Source organism: Mizuhopecten yessoensis, unplaced genomic scaffold, assembly GCF_002113885.1.
Source record: "Mizuhopecten yessoensis strain PY_sf001 unplaced genomic scaffold, ASM211388v2 scaffold201, whole genome shotgun sequence".
In the NCBI taxonomy this organism is placed as follows: Eukaryota; Metazoa; Mollusca; class Bivalvia; order Pectinida; family Pectinidae; genus Mizuhopecten; species Mizuhopecten yessoensis.
This window is the reverse complement of record NW_018403428.1, coordinates 263,361-281,914: the sequence shown is the minus strand read 5'-3', so window position 1 is coordinate 281,914 and position 18,554 is coordinate 263,361. Positions and strand designations below refer to the sequence as shown.

The following is an 18,554-nucleotide window of genomic DNA, read 5'->3' as shown; positions in this document are numbered from 1 at the left end:
GAAACTTGGCTGGCCACGGTCACAGTCCTGTGGTCAAAGTGCTAAATTTCGTACAGAGCCTGTACAGATTTACTTTGCTATGTATGGTGGTACTGAAGAGGATGTCATTGCCGTGATTGAGTTCAGTGACCTTGAGATACAAAGAAACAGCATACTTTGGTCAATCACTTGTAAGATTAATAGGGAACGCCTAGGTCTTCAGAAAATGGCCAAACAAAACTACATCTTGACCAAAGTGTTTCAGCAACGTGCCAGATGTCACGTACTATCAACTACTGACATTTAAACAAAACAAAAATACAAACTGAAATAACGCTTTTATAGTTTTGGCCCTCAGTCACATTATATATTTTGTGTACAGTATTACTTTTGTTTATTGTTCAGTAGAACCCTATAGTGATGATAATCTGTCTACTTCTCGTTTTGTCTGTATTCATTAGTCTGACTACAAATGATTTGAAAATTCAAACAAGGAGACATCTTTTAATGATAAACAAATTGTCACTTAATTTTGAAATCTGAATACATCTTGAAAATGATTTTTTTTTTCAAATTTATGTAGTAATTTTAAGCTTCCCTCTGAATTGTGACAGTCACCAATGTTAAGTAGCTGTATAATTCAACCTACTCATTAACTCATTCACTCCTGAAGACACATTTGAACTCTTCCAATTCAAAGGTTGGAATAGTTCATTATGAAATTTCAGGGATGAATGAGTTACGATAAAAATACCCCAGGTCACCTTGCACTTTCATTAGTTTTCTTTTGTGAAAACTTCGATTGGCTTCTAATGAACCGAGTTGCCAATGAAATTAGCAAGCATATTCTCTATATGGAATACGATAATACTACAGTCATAACGCGTATAACTTCACAACATGCAAAAACAAAAGCAGATGTCCGTTTCATGCATGTTGCCTATTGAGAGCTGAATCACTAATCAGCGCCCAGAAATTGCCTGATTAATAGAATCCCCGCCATGTAATGTTCACAGCACATTCATACATTTCCAACCTTCTATGGATCTGCTGTGTGTGGAGAATCAGCAGCAGGCTTAATTTACCCGGTGCTAGTACCCTTTGGAGCTATTAAGTCATTTGCACACTAGGCTACAGTAATTATCCTGGGGGTTTAAAACTGAAAGTGCACTGAGCTTCTTCATCTGTGGCTCAGCTGTTCAACGTAAAAAAAACAGCAAACGTTGATGTCTACAATTCTTAAATTATTAAGCCGATATTTCTACCTGTACAGAATCAGATACAATGTACTGATGTATGGTAATATGTTTAGGTCCTTAAACCCAGTGCCTAGCATTGTTCCTGTGGCATCAAGTCAAATAGATTAAAGAACTTCCCATAGACCTAGTTCATAACCTTGTTCCTGTGGCATCAAATCAAACAGAATACAGAACTTTCCATACAGACCCTGTGCTTAGCCATATACCCGATGCTTATAGCTTTTTCCTGCAATATCAATTCAAATAGAATATGAGACTTTCCATATTAAGTCACATACGTTATGTAAGTATGGGATTCTGCTTAAACCTAGTGCTTTTTATAAACATGTTCCTGTGACACTGAGTCTCACAGTACTACCCGTAGACCTAGGTCTGAGCCCTCACACTGGACTTCCCGTAGACCTAGGTCTTAGCCCTCACACTGGACTACCCGTAGACCTAGGTCTTAGCCCTCACACAGGACTACCCATAGACCTAGGTCTTAGCCCTCACACTGGACTTCCCGTAGACCTAGGTCTTAGCCCTCACACTGGACTACCCATAGACCTAGGTCTTAGCCCTAACACAAGACTACCCATAGACCTAGGTCTTAGCCCTCACACAGGACTAACCTAGACATAGGTCTTAATAGCCATCACACTGGTCTACCCGTAGACCTAGGTCTTAGCCCTCACACTGGACTCCCCATACACATAGTGCTTATTTTTTTTCCTGCTGTATCCAGTCACAAGTAGAACAGGACTCCCCATAGGAGCTAGGAATCCATTCCTTTAGGGTAGTGCTTTCCAAATTGTTGGTATACATATATGGGCACACTCCATGACCTTACACTCCATGACCTTTACTATTATGATGTCTCAATCCAAGTTTATTAAAAACGTCATTTGATTGACAATAGTGCTCCTGCTGTCAGCATTTCTAACACCAACTAAACAAAATACTAATTAATCTATTGCACAGGTTTGCCGTGAAGGTCTGTCATACTTTTTTAAATAGCGGTAATTACCTGAGCTAAATTTAAGTTTTTTCAACTCTTTCCAAAGATGGCACTGTAAATATTTTCTCGGAGTTTTGCTGAATTAAGTGTCGAACTTGCCATTAGTGATGTCATGACCGAAGTTGCACATAAGAGGTGGAAGGAGAGAGTCCATTATGTAGGTAGGATAGAGTCCATTATGTAGGTAGGAGAGAGTCCATTATATAGGTAGACGAGAGTCCATTATGTAGGTAGGGGAGGAAAAGAGGCTACTATACAAGTACATTGTATTGGGAATATGGAAATTTAAACCCTAGGTGTAGAACTTGGAATAGAACCTCTGCCAGCCTTAGCTCAGAACTAAATTCTACACCTTTGAGTAGAACTTCCATATCCCCCACACCTGCATATATAACACACTTCATTATTACCAGGGGGGGGGGGGGATTAACAGGTAGATTTTTTAAAGTAATGGCTATAGCAGTATATGGGGAAAACACGGCATTAATATTTTATCAAATTCTCTCTGGAAAGGTCATCACTAAGGCTGATTTTACATACATTATGTCATATTCAGGTACCAGTATTTCACATTTACCTGTACAATAAATTTAAATGTCTTTGTTAGATATGCTTCTTTTATTGCCATTTATTTGTGATTTTTTTTACATTCATTGGGCATGCTGTGACAATACATTACACCCTCCACAGAACACCATGTACTCGTCCATCTTGTGTTATATATTCTCTGCTGCATATTCATGTTTTCAATGCATTCTTATTTTCAATATTTGGTGTAGTTTAAGCTAACATGCATTTTGACTTTGATAAATTTCAATTAAGATTAAAAGTTTAAATAATAATTTGCGTTGTCATACTGAGGGGGCGTGGAAGAAAACTGAGATCTATAATGAGTCCTCAATGCAGTCATCCATTATACGATGAAAACAGTATCCTTCATTTAGCCGTTATTCTGGTTAAAACTGCCCCATTGATATTTGAACATTTATGCTAAAAACTCTGAGATATTGTCATGTGGTTTTATCAAATGAAATGTCTGCAACAAAGGGGGATGGCCAATTCCCAAGACAGACCATGTGACATTTCTCAGCATTCCTTATAGTACTGGGGAGGAAGAACTATTGATTTTCCCCCTCTGCCGGATCTCTATGCAGGCTGTGTGGTCCAGAATAGCTAGGGACATTTTATACACTGTGTGGTGGTTGGCAGTGTAAGCTGTCCCAGAGCTGCAGCCTAGCAAGTGCATGGTAAACAGGACACAACTCAACCTGCAGGGGCACAGTTCCTGAGGAAAGACAGGAACCAAAGCCTGTGGCATAGTTCCCTAGGAAAAACAGGAACCAAAGCCTGTGGCATAGTTCCCTAGGAAAGACAGGAACCAAAGCCTGTGGCACAGTTATCTAGGAAAGACAGGAACCAAAGCCTGTGGCACAGTTCCCTAGGAAAGACAGGGATCAAAGCCTGTGGCACAGTTTACTAAGGCACAGTGTCAGAATCATTCCAATACTGACATTTGTTGACAATGTTAGTTCATTCAAACATTCTCTACTGTATATGATATAGATAATGTATTGTCATCAGAGCTATGATATTTTAGATTAGTAAGAATAGAAGTATTCCCTTGATTAAATGCTGTTTTTAATATCAGTTCAGATTTTTCAAAGACATTTTTCGATAATCTGAATCATCAAAATGGAAAAATCAGTGGACCAAAATATTAAAGTTTCCCTTACGGGCCTGGTCCATACCCATTATAGGTCCCGTACTGCCCTGGACTCTCAGCCTTGGCATTCCATTGATTTTAGGGTGAGATTATAAAGGAGTTGTAAGGTTATTGTGGACGGCTGCGAGAAGGCCTTAATTATCCCCGTGAAGGAGGTGGAACAGCAATTGATCACAGAATCAATGACAACGACAATGTATGCTTTCTGTTAATTATTCACTACACTCTTGGATCTGAAATTCTGAAATTCCTTTTATGAGCCCTTGGAATATTTCATCCCCAACAAAGACATGAAAACTATAGTAAATACTTTTTTGGGAAAATCTAAAATCATTATTTGTTTCAGTAGTTGTAGCCGATATGATTTAGAATTGGGATAACCCCGCTGTGTTTTGAGATTTACATCTGTATATCATAATTTTATTGTCACAAATATTGGTTTTAACAGCTCTGCCCCCTGTTGATAGTAAAACTCAATGCCAACAGTATAAATACTGACGGCAATCCTAAATTACAGTAGTGTTATCCACTAATTGATAAAGTTAAAATCTAGCTGTTACATAGCTGTTACACGTTGGTAAGAAGTAGTCTGTTTAACCTGTAAATTTCCCATTATTTACTATGGCCTAGGAGGGCTTTCAACTTCATTAATACAGAAATATCCTACCCAGGGATCCTTTCACATCAGATTTTGATAAAATATTACAATCAATTTTTGAGGAGTATTTTTTTTTAATTTATCATATGTTCCTCATAGGGTTCTGTTCCTCTGCATCCTGGGTTTCAGTTCAGCTAATTTCCATTTGGGAGTCAATTCTTAAAGAAAATGTTTATGGACTGACGATGGCAGACAACAGTGCACAACAAAGACTCAGCTAATTTGCTACTACCATGGGAAGCTTAAAATCAATAACAAAGAAAACAACAAGATTTTACCTGTCTAACAGAAAACAAGATCTAACTGATCAGAGTATCAAGGGCATGCTGATGAAGATTCTAATGTATCTAAAACAGCTTTGATATTATAGTCTAATGGCATGTTTTCTTTCGACAATTATTTGGAAAATCAATCGTGGTTTTGTTTGAATCAAGTACCATGATATAGCATGGAAATCAATGTCTAGCTGTGTATGTACACAGAAATCTAAATACAGTGAAGACATCTATAGAGACTGCCCAGGGGAGAAATCAGGAACATTTTACCAGACAATAGGTAGTTATAGACTGTTGTTTATAGCTAACAGAGATGTCATATATCACATTAAGTTAAAATCTGTCAAGCTCTTCTTTCAAAGATTTATCTATTTGGCCCATCCATAGAAGTGTCACATAAAGTTAAGGGAAGGTTACCATATGTATGATAAATCACAGTGGAACTCTCTAGTGTTTTGCATCCAGTGGAACAGGGCTCCTTAAGACCCTGCCACATATTTGCAATTTGTTATAAAGGCAGCTGTAAACAGAAAGTTGCCAAAGCAAATTTGACTTCCATTATAGACAGGTGGTAGCTATAGATCTTTTAGGCAGATTTGAATGTGTTTATTGACAAGTGGTCTTTTAGGCAGGTTTGACTGTGTTTTTTATTGACAAGTGGTCTTTTAGGCAGGTCTGTGTGTCTACTGTACAGACCTATGTACGGAGACCTATAAATACTACCAGTCTGTGTGTCTACTGTACAGACCTGTGTACAGTGACATATAAATACTACCAGTATGTGTGTCTACTGTACAGGCCTGTGTACAGTGACATATAAATACTACCAGTCTGTGTGTCTACTGTACAGACCTATGTACGGAGACCTATGAATACTACCAGTCTGTGTGTCTACTATACAGACCTGTGTACAGAGACCTATGAATACTACCAGTCTGTGTGTCTACTGTACAGACCTGTGTACAGAGACCTATTAATACTACCAGTCTGTGTGTCTACTGTACAGACCTGTGTACAGAGACCTATTAATACTACCAGTCTGTGTGTCTACTGTACAGACCTGTGTACAGAGACCTATTAATACTACCAGTCTGTGTGTCTACTGTACAGACCTGTGTACAGAGACCTATTAATACTACCAGTCTGTGTGTCTACTGTACAGACCTGTGTACAGTGACCTATAAATACTACCAGTATGTGTGTCTACTGTACAGACCTGTGTACAGTGACATATAAATACTACCAGTCTGTGTGTCTACTGTACAGACCTGTGTACAGTGACATATAAATACTACCAGTCTGTGTGTCTACTGTACAGACCTGTGTACAGTGACATATAAATACTACCAGTCTGTGTGTCTACTGTACAGACCTGTGTACAGTGACATATAAATACTACCAGTCTGTGTGTCTACTGTACAGACCTGTGTACAGTGACATATAAATACTACCAGTCTGTGTGTCTACTGTACAGACCTGTGTACAGTGACATATAAATACTACCAGTCTGTGTGTCTACTGTACAGACCTGTGTACAGTGACATATAAATACTACCAGTCTGTGTGTCTACTGTACAGACCTGTGTACAGTGACATATAAATACTACCAGTCTGTGTGTCTACTGTACAGACCTGTGTACAGTGACATATAAATACTACCAGTCTGTGTGTCTACTGTACAGACCTGTGTACAGTGACATATAAATACTACCAGTCTGTGTGTCTACTGTACAGACCTGTGTACAGTGACATATAAATACTACCAGTCTGTGTGTCTACTGTACAGACCTGTGTACAGTGACATATAAATACTACCAGTCTGTGTGTCTACTGTACAGACCTGTGTACAGTGACATATAAATACTACCAGTCTGTGTGTCTACTGTACAGACCTGTGTACAGTGACCTATGAATACTACCAGTCTGTGTGTCTACTGTACAGACCTGTGTACAGTGACATATAAATACTACCAGTCTGTGTGTCTACTGTACAGACCTGTGTACAGTGACATATAAATACTACCAGTCTGTGTGTCTACTGTACAGACCTGTGTACAGTGACATATAAATACTACCAGTCTGTGTGTCTACTGTACAGACCTGTGTACAGTGACATATAAATACTACCAGTCTGTGTGTCTACTGTACAGACCTGTGTACAGTGACATATAAATACTACCAGTCTGTGTGTCTACTGTACAGACCTGTGTACAGTGACATATCAATACTACCAGTCTTTGTGTCTACTGTACTGACCTGTGTACAGTGACATATAAATACTACCAGTCTGTGTGTCTACTGTACAGACCTGTGTACAGTGACATATAAATACTACCAGTCTGTGTGTCTACTGTACAGGCCTGTGTACAGAGACCTATAAATACTACCAGTCTGTGTGTCTACTGTACAGACCTGTGTACAGAGACCTATGAATACTACCAGTCGGTGTCTACTGTACAGGCCTGTGTATAGAGACCTATGAATGCTACCAGTCTGCCAAACAGTCCTTGTGTCATGTATAATTCATACTGATTGTCTTTGCCTGAGTCAGCCACTATCTTTGTGCTGAGTAACACAGTGTGACACTGTCATGCTAATTACTAATAGCTGTATGCTTTGTTACGATGACATTCTGTTTTCAATTAAGGAATGACTTGACTCCATGTTAGTTTATTACCTCCAAAAATTGCTTTTGAAAATGTCAACTACCATCAAATAACTATCAAACTTTAGGCACAAATATATAATTCTGTATGGAAGAACAAGAACCCTTCCTAACTTACAGGCATCCTTCTTACTCTAAAGACATCCTTCCTAGTTTATAGGCATTCTTCCTAGTTTATAGGCACCCTTCCTAGTCTATATGCATCCTTCCTAGTCTATAGGCAACCTTCCTAGTCTATAGGCATGCATCAGTCTATAGACATCCTCCCTAGTCTATAGGCACCCTTCCTAGTCTATATGCATTCTTCAGTCTATAGGCATTCTTCCTAGTTTATAGGCACCCTTCCTGGTCTATATGCATCCTTCCTAGTCTATAGGCATGCTTCAGTCTATAGACATCCTTCCTTGTCTATAGACACCCTTCTTAGTCTATAGGCATCCTTCCTAGTCTATAGGCATTCTTCCTAGTCTATAGACACCCTTCCTAGTCTATAGGCATGCTTCAGTCTATAGACATCATTCCTTGTCTATAGACACCCTTCCTAGGCTATAGGCATCCTTCCTACCCCATAGGCATGCTTCAGTCTACAGACATCCTTCTTAGTCTATAGACATTCTTCCTAGTCTATAGGCATGCTTCCTAGTCTATAGGCATGCTTCCTAGTCTATAGGCATGCTTCCTAGTCTATAGGCATGCTTCAGTCTATAGACATCATTCCTTGTCTATAGACACCCTTCTTAGAGTATAGGCACCCTTCCTAGTCTATATGCATTCTTCAGTCTATAGGCACCCTTCCAAGTCTATAGGCATTCTTCCTAGTCTATAGGAAGGAAGTCTCCTTAAAAAGAAAGAGGGTTATGACGTCTCATAAAGGAGGAAGTGGGTTATAATGTCTTATAAAGGAGGAAGTGGGTTTTGATGTCTTATAGAAGGAAGTGGTTATAATGTCTTATAAAGGAGGAAGTGGGTTATAGTGTCTTATAAAGGAGGAAGTGGGTTTTGCTGTCTTATAGAAGGAAGTGGGTTATAATGTCTTATAAAGGAGGAAGTGGATTATAATGTCTTATAAAGGAGGAAGTGGGTTATAATGTCTTATAAAGAAGGAAGTGGGTTTTCATGTCTTATAAAAGGAAGGTGGTTATAATGTCTTATAAAGGATGAAGTGGGTTATAATGTCTTATAAAGGAGGAAGTGGGTTATAGTGTCTTATAAAGGAGGAAGTGGGTTATAATTAAGTTTTCATAAAAAAGGAAGTGACTGACCAGGAGGACCAGGAGAAAGTCAGTGCGAATGACCATATACCTTCCAGGAGAAAGTTGGTGTGACTGACCACTAAATTCCCAGGAGAAAGTAGGTGTGACTGACCACTAAACTCCCAGGAGGAAGTAGGTGTGACTGACCAAGAAACTCTCAGCATGCCAAACCTTTAAATGTATCCTCTGATACCATTCTGCTACCCATGAGGTCAAACTCAAGTATAAAATTCCGTCATCAACCACAATACTTCCGTAAACCATTGTAACACAGGTTGTAGTCAGTGTAATAGGCCCTTAATTTAAATCAGGATTGGTGAAGCGGTACCCTACGTTATCTATTGGCCTGATGGGGACATGCTGCACTCACAGAGGAAAAGCCTTTAACAGTGTGGCTACGGGAGATCCCTCTAATTGGAGAAGGATTCCACTGATAGAATTCCTATGTCCATGTGTAGTTATTGGTGTACAATGAGAAAAATCAATATATACTTAAGCCACATCTGCTAATGTCTGAACTCCAATAGAGTGCCAACCCAACACAAATAGCATAGCAATATATAAACAGAAAAAATCTATAAATCACCATCCCTCATCGATACCACCAATAATGGAATCGGTGAGTCAGCTCATGTTTGAGGATGGCACAAATCTGCAATACAACGGGAAAAAGGAAAATACACAAAATACAAATGTCTACCATACCAATATCTCTAAAAGGTGCCAATTTGAAAAGGAAAAGTGTGCTGAAGCAAATACAGAAATATTAGTGAGAAAAAAAATCAAAAAATTCAATAATGATAAAATATAAGAAAGAGAAGATCAATCAAAACTGCTTACCGCACATACACATGGTGAGTCTGAGGGCGTGTCACAACACTAGTATAATCCCAGATAACATCAGCAAATACAGCCACGATTTTCTAATGACATATATATATGCGTGTCATTTTTTCTTACAATAAATATATCAACGAAATTCTTACCCCACATGCACATGGTGGCTGGTTACACAAAGATCTATAATTCCAGTCAGAGGTCACACTATTGTGTATACATAGCTATTCTGTAGTAAGATGCTGAGTACTATAAACTCCCTTATACAGTAGTGGTAAAGGACAGAAATCCATGACTGTTGGTCTGCTGGCTTCGTTAATACCATTGCTGCCATCGAACGCTGTCACACACTAGTCGGTGGCACAGTGGAGGGCAAGGTCGCGGTGCCGGCTACAACCACCACCCGTACAGTTGGCCACCACTAGCTCCAGTACTGTGTTTGCCACTTTGCTGTGATGAGTAAGAATGCCTCCTACATTGAGTCAATGATGATCATTGATAAATTATGAATGCCATGCCTCCATATGATTATGTTACCATCGACGACTACACGACAGCTCTCCACAGACATATCGGTCTGCCTTTAGTGTATATACAAGGCAGCACTTAAATAAGCTATCATTCACGGTTCCAGCATCAATAGCTATGACAAGCACATACTGTCAGTGACATGCATGTGCTTGCATGCATTTTACTAAACAAAATCAATTTCAACACTCTTTGTCTTTTCCAAAACATACTGAAATTTCCAAAGACAGCAAACAGTCCAATGATACTGCTGTTGATAACTCTACACCGAGTTTACGTTACTATATCATAAAACCACACTACCAGGGATTATGATAATCGAATTGCTCTCTATGCATTGTAATGTCTACATCAATTAGCTGTTCTACAGGTCTTACATCAATTAGCTGTACTTCAGGTCTTACATCAATTAGCTGTACTTCAGTCTTACATCAATTAGCTGTACTCCAGGTCTTACATCAATTAGCTGTACTCCAGTCTTACATCAATTAGCTGTACTCCAGGTCTTACACGATTAGCTGTACTCCAGGTCTTATATCAATTAGCTGTACTCCAGGTCTTACATCAATTAGCTGTACTCCAGGTCTTACACGATTAGCTGTACACCAGGTCTTACATCAATTAGCTGTACTCCAGTCTTACATCAATTAGCTGTACTCCAGTCTTACATCAATTAGCTGTACTCCAGGTCTTACAGCAATTTGAAATGGTATTTAGACAAAAAAATCTGCCTTTTTAATAAAACAAAATACCCCCAGCAAATGCAGATGTTAAATTTATGATAATCAATTAAGAACTAATATTAAATTACAAAGTTTATTCTGTAAATAATACTGAAGAAAATGAGAGAGTTGATTAAATTATTCAAATCTATTTCTGGAAAGTTGAAATACAAAAAGGGAGAAAAATGCACAAATTAAAAAAAAATAATGTGTTAAAAGATTTAGAAATTTTAAAAATAAACATGTTTATAATAAACCCTCTGGGACTAAATCAATTAATTTTCTAAAACTGATTAATAATGAATCCCAAGGGACCTAACTAAATAGTTCTCTACTACAAAATATTTATAATGTCCCAGACGAGGGAAACTGAAAACAAATTAGTTCCCTATAGTAAAACTGATTAATAATGAACCCAAGGGACCTAACTAAACAGTTCTCTACTACAAAATATTTATAATGACCCAGACGAGGGAAACTGAAACCAAATTAGTTCCCTATAGTAAAACTGATTAATAATGAACCCAAGGGACCTAACTAAACAGTTCTCTACTACAAAATATTTATAATGACCCAGACGAGGGAAACTGAAACCAAATTAGTTCCCTATAGTAAAACTGATTAATAATGAACCCAAGGGACCTAACTAAACAGTTCTCTACTACAAAATATTTATAATGACCCAGATGAGGGAAACTGAAAACAAATTAGTTCCCTATAGTAAAACTGATTAATAATGAACCCAAGGGACCTAACTAAACAGTTCTCTACTACAAAATATTTATAATGACCCAGACGAGGGAAACTGAAACCAAATTAGTTCCCTATAGTAAAACTGATTAATAATGAACCCAAGGGACCTAACTAAACAGTTCTCTACTACAAAATATTTATAATGACCCAGACGAGGGAAACTGAAACCAAATTAGTTCCCTATAGTAAAACTGATTAATAATGAACCCAAGGGACCTAACTAAACAGTTCTCTACTACAAAATATTTATAATGACCCAGACGAGGGAAACTGAAAACAAATTAGTTCCCTATAGTAAAACTGATTAATAATGAACCCAAGGGACCTAACTAAACAGTTCTCTACTACAAAATATTTATAATGACCCAGATGAGGGAAACTGAAAACAAATTAGTTCCCTATAGTAAAACTGATTAATAATGAACCCAAGGGACCTAACTAAACAGTTCTCTACTACAAAATATTAATAATGACCCAGACGAGGGAAACTGAAAACAAATTAGTTCCCTATAGTAAAACTGATTAATAATGAACCCAAGGGACCTAACTAAACAGTTCTCTACTACAAAATATTTATAATGACCCAGACGAGGGAAACTGAAAACAAATTAGTTCCCTATAGTAAAACTGATTAATAATGAATCCCAAGGGACCTAACTAAATAGTTCTCTATAGTAAAACTGATTAATAATGAATCCCAAGGGACCTAACTAAATAGTTCTCTACTACAAAATATTTATAATGTCCCAGACGAGGGAAACTGAAAACAAATTAGTTCCCTATAGTAAAACTGATTAATAATGAACCCAAGGGACCTAACTAAACAGTTCTCTACTACAAAATATTTATAATGACCCAGATGAGGGAAACTGAAAACAAATTAGTTCCCTATAGTAAAACTGATTAATAATGAACCCAAGGGACCTAACTAAACAGTTCTCTACTACAAAATATTTATAATGACCCAGACGAGGGAAACTGCAAACAAATTAGTTCCCTATAGTAAAACTGATTGATGATGAACCCAAGGGACCTACTTAAATAGTTCTCTATTATAAAACATGTTTATAACGAACCTTAACGGACCTAAATAATGTGTTCACTGCGGTAAAATATATCTATAACTACAGATATATTTTTGCAAAAGCTAATATGTATATTTGATGTTGAAGGTCACAGTACCCGTATAGTTTGAAATTTACAAATGAAGAGTTTGCACTTAAATTGACTCTTGACCTTGTGGTCAAGGTCACAGTGACCTGTTGGTGATGCAGATATATTGCAAGATAAGTCAAGATATCTTTAACACTTTGAAAGTTACTGTCTGTATTAGATGTTACTAAAAAAGTTGCACTTATTTGACCTATGACCTTGAGGTCAAAGTCAAAGTGACCTATTGACAGTTCAATGCACATCATCCGTAGGTAATGCAGGTATACTGCTAGTTTGTTCATGATAATTTTAAGGGTTAAAAATGTGTTGCCCAGACAATATGTTACTGTAAAGTAAGCATTTATTTGACTTTTGACTTTAAGGTCAAGGTTAGTGACATATTATCAGTGCACTGCACTTTAATGTTTAGATGTTGCAGGTATAATTTAGGTTACATCAAGATATCTTAAACAATTATTACTCATTCAGCGATTCACCCTAAAATTTTGTAATGAACTATTCCCTCTTTGAATTGGAAGTATTCAAATGTGTCTTCAGGGGTGAATGAGTTACTGTCTGGACAATAAATGATTAGAAGAACCAGAAGAACAACTGATACTAACACAATATATCTCCCTTCATTCAAATCGGACATAACAAACATCACCGGACCTTCACTGTATCAGTAATTAGGTATGCTATAATACACAGGATTTGTTCAGTTTGATGTTTATCAGACAATTCCTTGCTAAAGAAAAACATAAACTTCGTTATCAGCAAGAATTTGTATGTTCCCTCATACACCGTGTTTCATTGTGGTTTGAATATGAATTTCTTGTTCAACTGAAATATGTCTGATAGACAACATCATTCATGTGACATAATACCATTTCATTGGCTATAAAAGCTGGTCACTGAATTCTAAAAAGTCCAGATTCCTAGAAATGAGGAAATTGCAGAGTACTTATCAATTATATATATATCTATGGCCCCTAAAGTATTGCCACACAGGATATTACTTTTCTTGTTCCTCCTTTTCCTGGTGACGTAAGATATGTATACTTAAACAATACTATAGGATCGTCACATCTTGTGTTTTATAAAAACTTGTTAATATATGAACTTTTTCTTGTTCTTCAATTCCCTGGTGATGTAAGATATGTTTAATTAGATAATGTATAGGATCATCTTCCAAGAAATACCTTCCATGTGTTTTATAAAACCTTGTTGTTATATATATAGACTCTCTATCAATGTCTGATTTACACAGAAATCTGTTTTACAATGAGTCACCTTAAGGCAATACGGAAATAAATAAAGCTTCTATCAAAATCATACTAACCCAATCATTTTTTAACTTACTGACATTAAAAAATCTTTATAAATTAGAAAGAAAAATGTAATCATTTATAATTTTTAAGCTCGTACAAACTTCCTTGTTTGTTCAATAAAAAAAACATCTGAAATATGAGAATTGGTGATAGTGAGTAAACAGGAAGAATACGCTGGGTCTACTTGACCTTGTCAACGACACTTGACCTTGATCTGTGTCACTAAAAAAGGAAAGGCCCCGGAGTCTTAATAGTGATGGTTATATATATATATCTTACATCGGTATTAACAGCTATATGTATATTTGCTTCTGATAGGAAAACAAGTGATTACATGTGTCACGGAGAAACATTGTCTTAGAACAAATATTGTTCACTCTGACTATAAAGATGGAGTTTTATAATTAATGGTTCTTATAAAAGTAATTTCAAACAATTTTAAAATGGCTCTTATGGATCTGGTTTTGTAACTAATGGTTCTAAATGATATAGTTTGTAATTAATGGTTTTTATAGATGTAGTTTTATACATTCAATGGTTCAAATAGAGATGTAGTTTTTTAAGTTGATGTCCTATTCCGTCTTTGTGTATTGCAGAGTTATCTTCTCTTGTGAGCAGGTATCGATTGTTACGTCATTTGTTTGTGAGAGTAACGTCATCAGTTTTTGAGAAAACAACGTAATTTTCTCACACAAACCAATGGCAATGACGTAATAATCAATACCTGCTCACAAGAGAAGATAACTCTGCAATACGCAAAGACGGAATAGGTGTAGACATAATTAATGGTTTTGTATTAGTAGATAAAGTTTTTTAAGTTAATGGTCCTATAGGTGTAGACATAATTAATGGTTTTGTATTAGTAGATAAAGTTTTTTAAGTTAATGGTCCTATAGGTGTAGACATAATTAATGGTTTTGTATTAGTAGATAAAGTTTTTTAAGTTAATGGTCCTATAGGTGTAGACATAATTAATGGTTTTGTATTAGTAGATAAAGTTTTTTAAGTTAATGGTCCTATAGGTGTAGACATAATTAATGGTTTTGTATTAGTAGATATAGTTTTTTAAGTTAATGGTCCTATAGGTGTAGACATAATTAATGGTTCAAGTAGATTTATTTTTTTAATATAAGTTAATGGTCCTACAGGTGTAGATATAGTTAATGTTTTTAGTAGATGTAATTTTAGACAGTAAATGATGGTTCTAATTAAAGTTTTAGATGGTTGATGATTCTGATAGCTATTAGTAGAGGCTATGATATGTAACTATGTAAGCCATGGATATTCTACCCGAGGGTTTGGATCCAAACCGAGGCTTTGCGGAGGATGTGACACCAAATTCAACACCCAATGGTGGTATATCCACATCTCCCAATACTTACACAATCATTCACATTTTTTACTCCAACGTTTTACCCAAAATTTTATAAAACATGACATACCAGTAGACAATGCAGAGGCATCACTAAATATAGCACAAGCTCTAGACAAGGTATACACAAACAAAGGTCAGATTAGGAAATAGCATAAAAAGTACGGTATACCTTAGGTATACCACATATTTAAAGATCCATGCCAGGCCTTTACGGCAAGTTTACACAACAGTTCTTATGTTCTTGAGGTGGTGTCAATTGTTGATGAAAAGATTGTCATTGTCAGTCAACGTTTTGACGGGCTATGTCATAATGTACCAGTCATCAGATTATGACGTCATATTAGTAAAGGTCACCAAGAGCTCCCATTACCTTACAAATGTAGAAGTCCGACACAGTTTATAGTTCTAATACAAAATGTTTTATAATTAATGGCTCTAATAGATGTAATTTATAAAATTAATGCTGATTACAACTGTAGCTTAATAAGGTTAACATTGACTAATTAATATGCATTTGTCATGTGATCAAGATGTACACATACATTGGTAAATGTCCTGTTGAAGAGTTTCGGGTTAAACCCGCTCAGTGACATCAGAATTCATCACCAAGGTAACATGGGGGTTTAACAGGATAAACCCGCTCAGTGATATCAGAACTCATGACCAAGGTAACATGGGGGTTTAACAGGATAAACCCGCTCAGTGATATCAGAATTCATCACCAAGGTAACATGGGGGTTTAACCTTGATATAACTCTAATGTGAAAATGAATCTAATTTATTAATTAAACCTTATCAATAATCTCAAGCCAAGTGACAGCAGGAGAATTAATGGTTTCATCCATTAATTGAATTTTCTGTATTTTCTGTATTGACTGTAATAATTTATGTATGAAGGGTTTTTAGTCGATCTAGGGTTAAAAGGTATACTAAGAAAATAGTGACCATTTTTGTTTTATCTATGGGAGGTAAAAACAGAAAGTGAGATACAAAGAAACCTTTTAAATTTTGTAATTCAGTCTACAATCATTCAATTTTCAACACAGAGGCAAAAACAATCAACAACAAAAAACTTACATGGAAATCTGGAGAATTTGGATTTGAGAGTGGAGAGATCTGGTATGGACCTCGATCGGTGTCTTTCCCGGAGTTCTACCTCGACAGTCTTAGTGTGCTTTTCAAAGAATTCTTCATCAAACGCTTGAATTTCCTCCTCTGTGGAGGGGAGTGGGAAATCTCTGCAGTCGCCTGTAAGATCACAAATATAAATAACAGGGAAGTTGGCAAGTAATACAGGTAATTTAATACTCCCATTGATTGAGAAATAGTCAAGGTAAACTGACAAATTCAGGTTAATACCCCAATTGATTAAAAAATATTCAAGGTTAACTTACAAATTCAAATATTTGAGTTACATCATCAATGTTGCTACATCAAGCAAAATATCACCATGTAGGTATATAAATTCTATAGTTAAAATTCAAAACAATGTATGTTGATGATATAAGTTATAGGTATATAATAATGAGAAGAGCCTGTCTATATACATAGTTACACTGTTAAATATAACAGGAAGTAGGAAGATTACACATCAGTACTGAAAAGACAACATTTGATCCCTCGTACATATGTCTTTCCTCATTTGTTATTTTCATATCAATATCAAATCTGTCATCAACCTTTATGTACTACTGAACTCCAGTAAAACTTGTCATTTTGTGGATGTTGTCAACATTAAAAATTACTTTGTTATTTTAAGCCATATCTTTGAACGGTTTTTCCTAATCCTATAGTTATGGTGACCTTGACCTTGGCACCCTGTAACACAATTTTTTTCAAAGCATTTTCATACTTGATTTTTGCATGAAGACTGCATGATGAAATATCATTCAGAAAAAACCCATTCGAGAGATGAAAAAGATTTTTCAATAAATAGAAATGATGACCTTGACAATAACACCCTGAAACAAACTCTATCAAATACTCTCTTACTTGAGAACTTTATAAATATAAAGTTTTATTGAAATCAATCCATAAATGAGGTCACTAAAATTTACTGACAACAAAGGTGTGTCTACAAGAAATGGTTGTTTTCACCCATAACCTTAATCTTTGACCTTTGACCTTGCATTTCAATACGGTTCCACCTCTTGTCATAACAAACCACTGTATGAAGATTGAAAGTGGATAACAGCACATGCTCCACAGTGTCAAAGATTGGGAGTGGATAACAGCACATGCTCCACAGTGTCAAAGATTGAGAGTGGATAACAGCACATGCTCCACAGTGTCAAAGCTTGAGAGTGGATAACAGCACATGCTCCACAATATCAAAGATTGAGAGTGGATAACAGCACATACTCCACAGTGTCAAAGATTGAGAGTGGATCCCAGCACATGCTCCACAGTGTCAAAGATTGGGAGTGGATAACAGCACGTGCTCCACAGTGTCAAAGATTGAGAGTGGATCCCAGCACATGCTCCACAGTGTCAAAGATTGAGAGGGGATAACAGCACATGCTCCACAGTGTCAACGATTGAGAGTGGATAACAGCACATGCTCCGCAGTGTCAGAGATTGAGAGTGGATAACAGCACATGCTCCACAGTGTCAAAGCTTGAGAGTGGATAACAGCACATGCTCCACAGTATCAAAGATTGAGTGTGGATAACAGCACATGCTCCACAGTGTCACAGATTGAGAGTGGATAACAGCACATGCTCCGCAGTGTCAAAGATTGAGAGTGGATAACAGCACATACTCCACAGTGTCAAAGATTGAGAGTGGATCCCAGCACATGCTCCACAGTGTCAAAGATTGGGAGTGGATAACAGCACATGCTCCACAGTGTCAAAGATTGAGAGTGAATAACAGCACATGCTCCACAGTGTCAAAGCTTGAGAGTGGATAACAGCACATGCTCCACAATGTCAAAGATTGAGAGTGGATAACAGCACATGCTCCACAGTATCAACAGAGTTAAAACCTGTATGGATGGTCGAGTGTTACACACAAATGTTCATCATGAATGGAATGACATTTAAAGT

The 18,554-nt window shown here is 36.7% G+C and overlaps 1 protein-coding gene across 4 annotated transcripts in view; it reads right to left on the bottom strand.

Annotated features, from left to right (window-relative positions):
• LOC110460720 (FYVE, RhoGEF and PH domain-containing protein 2-like) overlaps positions 1-18,554 on the bottom strand; it is a 103,822-nt gene that overhangs the window by 40,502 nt on the left and 44,766 nt on the right. For 2 of the 4 annotated variants that reach the window (XM_021513836.1, XM_021513922.1), the window contains exon 3: positions 16,585-16,755. In XM_021513836.1, the coding sequence (XP_021369511.1) occupies positions 16,585-16,755 (171 nt within the window). Of the gene's footprint in view, positions 1-9,649; positions 9,758-9,795; positions 10,273-16,584; positions 16,756-18,554 lie in introns of those variants that run through there. The other 2 variants (XM_021514083.1, XM_021514003.1) reach the window with 2 other exon arrangements.